The sequence below is a fragment of the Zea mays genome, chromosome 6 (assembly GCF_902167145.1).
Source record: "Zea mays cultivar B73 chromosome 6, Zm-B73-REFERENCE-NAM-5.0, whole genome shotgun sequence".
Taxonomy (NCBI): domain Eukaryota; kingdom Viridiplantae; phylum Streptophyta; class Magnoliopsida; order Poales; family Poaceae; genus Zea; species Zea mays.
In genome coordinates, this window is record NC_050101.1 from 169,000,306 (window position 1) to 169,008,955 (window position 8,650).

Here is an 8,650-nt window from a genome sequence, read left to right on the forward strand (position 1 = left end):
GGGCTGATATCACATGGGCGGCCCATGTAGCTAAGCTTCATTTTTTTTTTCCTTTGGCCCTCAACGTCTCTCTCTTCGTTTCCGTCGACGGACAGGCACCTCCGCGCCCCGGCACTAGCCGTTAAGCCGACGGTGCCCAACGGCTCCATTCCCGCCGCGCTCTACTCTATTAAAGCCCATCTCCCCGCTCTCTGGTGACTATACTCCACTCCAGTCCCCGCGCTGCATCCTTCCGCTTCCTCTCGCTCCCTCTGCTCTCTCGCGGTCGCAGTCTCGCAGATCCCGATCGCGCAAGGAGCCAGCGTAGAGGGTGATCGACGATGGCGGGCAGCACGCGCGCAGCGCACAAGGCGTTCCTGCTCTGCAACTACACGCTGCTGGGTGCAGCATCGGCGTGCATCTTCCTCACGCTCTCGCTCCGCCTCGCCCCGTCCGCGTGCGGCCTGCTCCTCGTCTTCCTCCACGCGCTCACCGCTGTCTTCGCCGCCGCGGGCTGCTCGGGCTCCTTCACCGACGGCGGCGCCGGGGCCGGCCGCGCGCACGCCGCGCACACAGCGGGGGCCGTGCTCACCGCCATCTTCCAGGGCGCCGCCGCGCTGCTCGCCTTCACCCGGACCGCCGACTTCCTAGCCGAGCTGCGGTCCTACGTCCGGGAGGAGGACGGCGAGGTCATTCTCAAGCTCATCGGCGGGCTCGGCACCGCCATCTTCGTGCTCGAGTGGGCCGCGCTAGCGCTCGCATTCGCGCTCCGGCTTGACGATGATGGCAACGAGGAGATTGACGGTGAGCACTGCAAGAGCTGGGCGTCAGCGTACCATGTCTGATTCTGCTCTGTTCAGACACCGGAGACGCGAGAGATACAGGCACACAAACCAGAAATTGGGGGGGGGGGGGATTTTCTCTTCTATTATTTACAGCTGTGGATCTATTCCGCTGTTGTTACTTGTTACTGTGGTCATGAACCGAAGTGCAAAGGCAAATGTTTTGCTTTGCAATGTATTCAATTCATCTCTTAGAAATTGCAATAAAGTACATTCAGTGAGCCGTAAATGCGTGACTCCAAGCGAAGCAGATTCGTCACTGTTAGACAAAATGATAGCAAAGTTATCCAGTTGAGGGTTATTTTTAAAATAAACTATCAACAAGATTGTGTCAGTTAGCAATGATAAGATAGAAGCTTAAAAATAAACTTTCGATAAATGATATTGAAGGATTGGAAACGTACTTTTCACGAAGTTGTCTAATACAGGCACAAGCACGACAAACATACTATCGAAGGATTGCAATTCAAATCTTTTACTACAGCTATGTGCACATCGGCTACGACATAGGCTTGCTTGCACGTGCAGTGAAACTAGACACAACACTTTAAAAGGTTATGAACACAAAGGTAATGAAGATTATAAGGTCGATTATCAATTGAATGCTATGACCTCATAACTCTCCCTTCTTATTTGGTTCGGATGAGAGTTCTAGCATGACATACCATATTTCACCTTTATGCCTACCCTATAAAGACTAGAGTCCTAAAGTATGGGATTTAGCTTCGACTTCTAACCTTCAACATCTTTTATGTTGTCATGCTCTCCTTTTTATAATATAAATCAAGTAAGGAAAGAGTATTACATATCGGTTGTACCGTGTATTAAGGTTTGTTATGGTCCAACAATTCCAACCTTATCCTGGTCATGAAGTCATATGTGGCATCATGTCTTTGATTGTCATATCGAAGTCCACGTCATCAAGTAGAACATAGTTGGTACCCATTGTAACAATCTATACTTCTTGAGTACATTTGTTTCCTATATTGTTTTAACAATATATTTATCATATTGCAATGTTGTACATCATATTTAATGTGATATATGAAAGCCTTATCCGTGGTGCCATCACCATAAGACCGCCATGAGTAGATCTCAATCGCGGCATCGTGCCTTCAATGGATGCCATGCCTTAAGTGGGGGGGGGGCAACTTCATTTGTTTGACTTGTGGATACCTCCATACTTAATCATTGTAGGAGTCCTTTTGCTCCCTGAAGAGGCCCCAGGCCCCGGGAGACTAGAGACTTAGCCATTAGAATTATCGAATGTTCAGGACCTTGGAGATCTAGGGCAACATGGCCCCATGTGATAGAGAAAGTGTATAAGTATCTTGCTTGTTAGAAGTGCCCTAGAGTCCTATAGTGCCCAAGTTGTTCTCAAGAATGGCAGTGACCAAACGAACTTTAAGTGTGAACGCGCCCCGAAGTTTAGAGCACTCTGAGGCTCTGGTTTTAGGTTGATCTCCTATGACATGGGCAACCGAGATCAGCTCTCTAGAATGGTGGACCCCAGGTTTTGTGGGAGCTAATGTCGATCCCTGAGGCATGTGTCCCATATTAGTCAGGACCGCTATCGATTTTATCCATTGGGATCTTTGAAGGTGTCTTTGATAGCATCCGACATACTGCACCATAGACATATGACATAACGCACCATAGGCATCATGCACAACAACTGGGGCATGTGATGTGCGGCCCTATCGAGGCACATCCACCTGCCAGAGGTGGTAGTGAAAATTGCATGAGATTCCTATGTCTCTTGCGACATGGCTCATGGTTTGGGTTGCTAGAGTGGGTGTCAGAAATAACTGCTCAAACCAGTGAACGTGATTGAATCATCATAATCGTGTAACATAACTAAACACAACAAACTCAAGAGATAAAAGCACTCGTCCCCTACCTAGCATGCTAGATGTTGTTGCATAACAACACTAGGGTACAAGGAGCAACAAAAAATAGATATTGGCAAGAGAGCAGGCGTAGATAAGTCATGTTGATCCTGTGCACAAGTATGAGCCAACACGTTGATAGTTAAATAGATTTGGGCCAGAGTGTGTGTAATATCATACGTCCTGTTGCTACTCATCGATTGATAACATAAAGGTGAAAAGATTACAAGCTCAAACTGAAAGGGAAATGTGCCCTTGGGCCATTTCTAAGTATTTTGGTGATTGAGTGCCAACACAAGTGCTTAAATGTGAATTCATGCTTATGGATGGACAAAGTGCAAAACAAGAGCAAAGGTATGTTTCTAAGTCTTAGTACATTGGTTTTGTGTACTAATATACTTGTCTAAGTATTAGAAACAGAAAGAAGAAGAAAAGAGAAGAGTTGGCTGTGTACAGCCAAAAGGCTGTTTCGGTCTGGGGCACCGGACTGTCCGGTGGTGCACCGGACAGTGTCCGGTGCGCCAGGCTGACTCGGCGCGAAGTGGCCGCTCTCGGGAATTCGCCCGACGGCGTACGGCTAAAATTCACCGGACTGTCCGGTGTGCACCGGACTGTCCTGTGAGCCAACGGTCGGCCGGGCCAACGGTCGGCCGGGCCAACGGTCGGCCGCAGAATCTGCGCGCGACACGTGGCCGGGCCAACGGTCGGAAGGGGGCATCGGACTGTCCGGTGTGCACCGGACATGTCCGGTGCGCCAACGGCTCCCAGATCTGCAACGGTCGGCTGCGCCATTTTGGGAAGGAAATCGGGCACCGGACAGTGTCCGGTGTGCACCGGACTGTCCGGTGCGCCCGATGACAGAAGGCAAGAATGGCCTTCCAGATTTGCTCTCAACGGCTCCTAGCTGCCTTGGGGCTATAAAAGGGACCCCTAGGCGCATGGAGGAGGACACCAAGCAACCTTAGAGCATTCTTGATCATCCACACTCAGTCTTTGCGCATTTGTTTGTCATTTTCAGTGATTCGAGCTCCGTTCTAGTGAGAACTTTGAGATAGTTTTTTTAGCTCGATTCTTGGCCGTGTGTGTGCGCATTTTGCTGTGGATTTGTGTGTGTTGCTTCTCTCCCTTACTCCGTGCTTCTTTGTGAACTTCAAGTGTAAGGGCGAGAGACTCCAAGTTGTGGAGATTCCTCGCAAACGCGATAAGAAAAGAAAAGCATAACACTGTGGTATTCAAGTTGATCATTGGATCACTTGAGAGGAGTTGAGTGCAACTCTCGTCCGTTGGGACGCCACAACGTGGAGTAGGCAAGTTTTGTACTTGGCCGAACCACGGGATAAACCATTGTGTCTTCTCTGTGTTGAACTCTTTGTGGTTATCGTATTGTGCAAAATCTTCTCTCTAGCCACTTGGCATTAACTGTGCTAACGTTTAACCAAGTTTTGTGGCTTAAGTTTTTAAGTTTTACAGGATCACCTATTCACCCCCCCTCCCCCCTCTAGGTGCTCTCAATTGGTATCAGAGCCGTTCTCTTCAAGAAGAGGGACTAACCGCCCGAAGAGATGGATCCTAAGGGCAAGGGGATAGTGATCAACGATAAGGAGAAGGAGTCCTTCGTCAACGAGCCAAGGGATGACAAGTCCAACGACTCGGGCTCGGGCCACAGACGCAAAGATGGGAAGAAGAAGAAGAAGACAAGACGCATCAAGGAGATCGTCTACTACGACAGCGATGAGTCTACTTCCTCCCAAAAGGACGACGACCATAACGACTACGAGAAAAAGAAACCGGTCAATTCGAACTTTTCTTTTGACTACTCTCGTATTCCGCATAGTTCAAGTTCACATTTGCTCTCCATTCCACTCGGCAAGCCCCCACACTTTGATGGAGAGGACTACGGATTTTGGAGCCACAAAATGCGTAGTCACCTATTCTCTCTCCATCCTAGTATATGGGAGATTGTAGAAAGTGGAATGCACTTTGATAGTTCGGATAGTCCCATGTTCATTAATGAGCAAATACATAAGAATGCACAAGCTACTACTGTTCTTCTAGCTTCTTTGTGCAGGGATGAATACAACAAAGTGAGCGGCTTGGATAACGCCAAGCAAATATGGGACACCCTCAAGATTTCTCATGAGGGAAATGACGTTACCTTGCTCACCAAAATGGAGTTGGTGGAGGGCGAGCTTGGACGGTTCGCGATGATAAGGGGCGAGGAGCCGACCCAAACATACAACCGGCTCAAGACCCTTATCAACAAAATAAGGAGCTACGGGAGCACGCGATGGACGGACCACGACGTCGTCCGACTGATGCTAAGGCCCTTTACCGTTCTTGATCCTCATTTGGTGAATAATATTCGTGAGAATCCCAGGTACACCAAAATGTCGCCCGAAGAAGTCCTTGGAAAATTCGTAAGTGGGCGAATGATGATCAAGGAGGCAAGGTACGTGGACGACGCCTTGAATGGACCGATCAACGAGCCGCAACCTCTTGCTCTCAAAGCAACAAGAAGCAAGGAGGCGCTACCTAACAAGGTGGCACAAATTGAGGCGGCCGGACTTAATGATGAAGAGATGGCTCTCATCATCAAGAGATTCAAGACGGCGCTCAAGGGTCGCAAGGGACAGCCAAGCAAGACCAAAGCCAAAGGGAAGCGCTCATGCTTCAAATGCGGTAAGATTGGTCATTTTATTGCTAACTGTCCCGATAATGAAAGTGACCAGGAACTCGGGAGCAAGAGGGAAAAGAAGAAACATTACAAGAAGGCCAAGGGCGAGGCACATATCGGAAAGGAGTGGGATTCGGATTGCTCCTCCTCCGACTCCGACAATGAAGGACTCGCCGCCACCGCCTTCAACAAGCCGTCCCTCTTCCCCAACGAGCATCACACATGCCTCATGGCGAAGGAGAAGAAGGTATGTACTCGAGAAAGTACCACTTATTCTTCTAGTGATGATGATTCTAGTGACGACAATGAAATAGACTATTCTAGTTTATTTAAAGGTCTAGATAGAATTAAAATTGGCAAAATTAATGAGTTAATTGATGCCTTGAATGAAAAGGATAGGCTTTTAGAAAAGCAAGAGGATTTGTTATATGATGAACATGATAAATTTGTAGAAGCACAAAAATATCATGCTTTAGAAGTTAAAAGAAACGAAATGCTTTCTTGTGAATTATCTTCTTGCCATGAGACAATTTCTAGCTTAAGGAGCATTAATGATGACTTGAATGCTAAGATTGCTAGTAAATCTAACTCTTGCGTAGAGAATGTTATAACTTGCACTAGGTGTAAAGATATTAACATTGATGCTTATAGTGAACACCTAGCTTGCATTTCTAAATTAAATGAAGAGGTGGCTAGTCTTAATACCCAACTTGAGACTAGCAAAAGTGATTTTGAGAAACTAAAATTTGCTAGGGATGCCTACACGGTTGGTAGACACCCCTCAATTAAGGATGGACTTGGCTTCAAGAGGGAAGCCAAGAACTTAACAAGCCATAAGGCTCCCATCTCCGCCAAGGAGAAAGGGAAGGCCCCTATGGCTAAAAGTACTAAAAGGAACCATGCTTTTATGTATCATGATAGGAGACAAACTAGAAATGCTTGTAGGAATTATAATGCTTATGATGACTTTAACTCTCATGCCATGGTTGCTTCTAGTTCTTCCTATATGCATGGTAGAAATATGTCTAGGAGAAATACTATTCATCATGTGCCTAGAAAGAATATTATTCATGCTCCTAGGAAAGTAGTGAATGAACCCTCTACAATTTATTGTGCTTTGAATGCTTCCTTTGCTATTTGTAGAAAGGATAGGAAAATAGTTGCTAGGAAGTTAGGGGCAAAATGCAAGGGAGACAAAACTTGCATTTGGGTCCCTAAGGATATTTGCACTAACCTTGTAGGACCCAACATGAGTTGGGTACCTAAGACCCAAGCCTAAATTTGCCTTGCAAGTTTATGCATCCGGGGGTTCAAGCTGGATTATCGACAGCGGATGCACAAACCATATGACGGGGGAGAAGAAGATGTTCACCTCCTATGTCAAGAATAAATATTCCCAAGATTCAATTATATTCGGTGATGGGAATCAAGGCAAGGTAAAAGGGTTAGGTAAAATTGCAATTTCTAATGAACACTCTATCTCTAATGTGTTTTTAGTTGAGTCTCTTGGCTACAATTTGCTATCTGTTAGCCAACTATGCAATATGGGATATAATTGTCTTTTTACAAATGTAGATGTGTCTGTCTTTAGAAGAAGTGATGGTTCACTAGCTTTTAAGGGTGTATTAGACGGCAAACTTTATTTAGTTGATTTTGCAAAAGAGGAGGCCGGTCTAGATGCATGCTTAATAGCTAAGACTAGCATGGGCTGGCTATGGCATCGCCGCTTAGCACATGTAGGGATGAAGAACCTACACAAGCTTCTAAAGGGAGAACACGTGATAGGTTTGACTAACGTACAATTCGAAAAAGATAGACCTTGTGCAGCTTGTCAGGCAGGTAAACAGGTGGGAGGAACGCATCACAGCAAGAATGTGATGACCACATCAAGACCCCTGGAGCTGCTACATATGGACCTCTTCGGACCCGTCGCCTATCTGAGCATAGGAGGAAGTAAGTATGGTCTAGTTATTGTTGATGACTTTTCCCGCTTCACTTGGGTGTTCTTTTTGCAGGATAAGTCTGAAACCCAAGGGACCCTCAAGCGCTTCCTCAGGAGAGCTCAAAATGAGTTTGAGCTCAAGGTGAAGAAGATAAGGAGCGACTACGGGTCCGAGTTCAAGAACCTTCAAGTGGAGGAATTCCTTGAGGAGGAAGGGATCAAGCACGAGTTCTCCGCTCCCTACACACCACAGCAAAATGGTGTGGTAGAGAGGAAGAACAGGACGCTAATCGACATGGCGAGGACGATGCTTGGAGAATTCAAGACCCCCGAGCGTTTTTGGTCGGAAGCTGTGAACACGGCTTGCCACGCCATCAACAGGGTCTACCTTCACCGTCTCCTCAAGAAGACTTCGTATGAGCTTCTAACCGGTAACAAACCCAATGTATCTTACTTTCGTGTATTTGGGAGTAAATGCTACATTCTAGTGAAGAAGGGTAGAAAATCTAAGTTTGCTCCCAAAGTTGTAGAAGGGTTTTTGTTAGGTTATGATTCAAATACAAAGGCGTATAGGGTCTTCAACAAATCATCGGGTTTGGTTGAAGTCTCTAGCGACGTTGTATTTGATGAGACTAATGGCTCTCCAAGAGAGCAAGTTGTTGATCTTGATGATGTAGATGACGAAGACGTTCCAACGGCCGCGATATGCACCATGACGATTGGAGATGTACGGCCTCGGGAGCAATTGGAGCAAGATCAACCATCTTCCTCAACTATGGTGCATCCCCCAACTCAAGACGATGAACAGGTTCATCAAAAGGAGGCGTGTGATCAATGGGGAGCACAAGATGATCACATGATGGAGGAAGAAGCGCAACCGGCACCTCCAACTCAAGTCCGAGCGGTGATTCAAAGGGATCATCCCGTCGACCAAATTTTGGGTGACATTAGCAAGGGAGTAACTACTCGATCTCGATTAGTTAATTTTTGTGAGCATTACTCCTTTGTCTCTTCTATTGAGCCTTTCAGGGTAGAGGAGGCCTTGCTAGATCCGGATTGGGTATTGGCCATGCAGGAGGAACTCAACAACTTCAAGCGCAATGAAGTTTGGACACTGGTGCCTCGTCCCAAGCAAAATGTTGTGGGAACCAAGTGGGTATTCCGCAACAAACAGGACGAGCACGGGGTAGTGACGAGGAACAAGGCTCGACTTGTGGCAAAAGGTTATGCCCAAGTCGCAGGTTTGGACTTTGAGGAGACTTTTGCTCCTGTGGCTAGGCTAGAATCAATTCGTATCTTGCTAGCATATGCCACTCACCATTCT

At 46.8% G+C, this 8,650-nt stretch overlaps 1 protein-coding gene across 1 annotated transcript; it reads left to right on the forward strand.

Annotated features, from left to right (window-relative positions):
* Positions 1 to 200: 200 nt before the first annotated feature.
* Positions 201 to 1,047, forward strand: LOC100277515 (uncharacterized). Its single transcript, NM_001151049.2, has one exon. The coding sequence runs from the start codon at positions 321 to 323 to the stop codon at positions 822 to 824; it is 504 nt and encodes a 167-aa protein (NP_001144521.2). The 5' UTR covers positions 201 to 320; the 3' UTR covers positions 825 to 1,047.
* Positions 1,048 to 8,650: the final 7,603 nt, after the last annotated feature.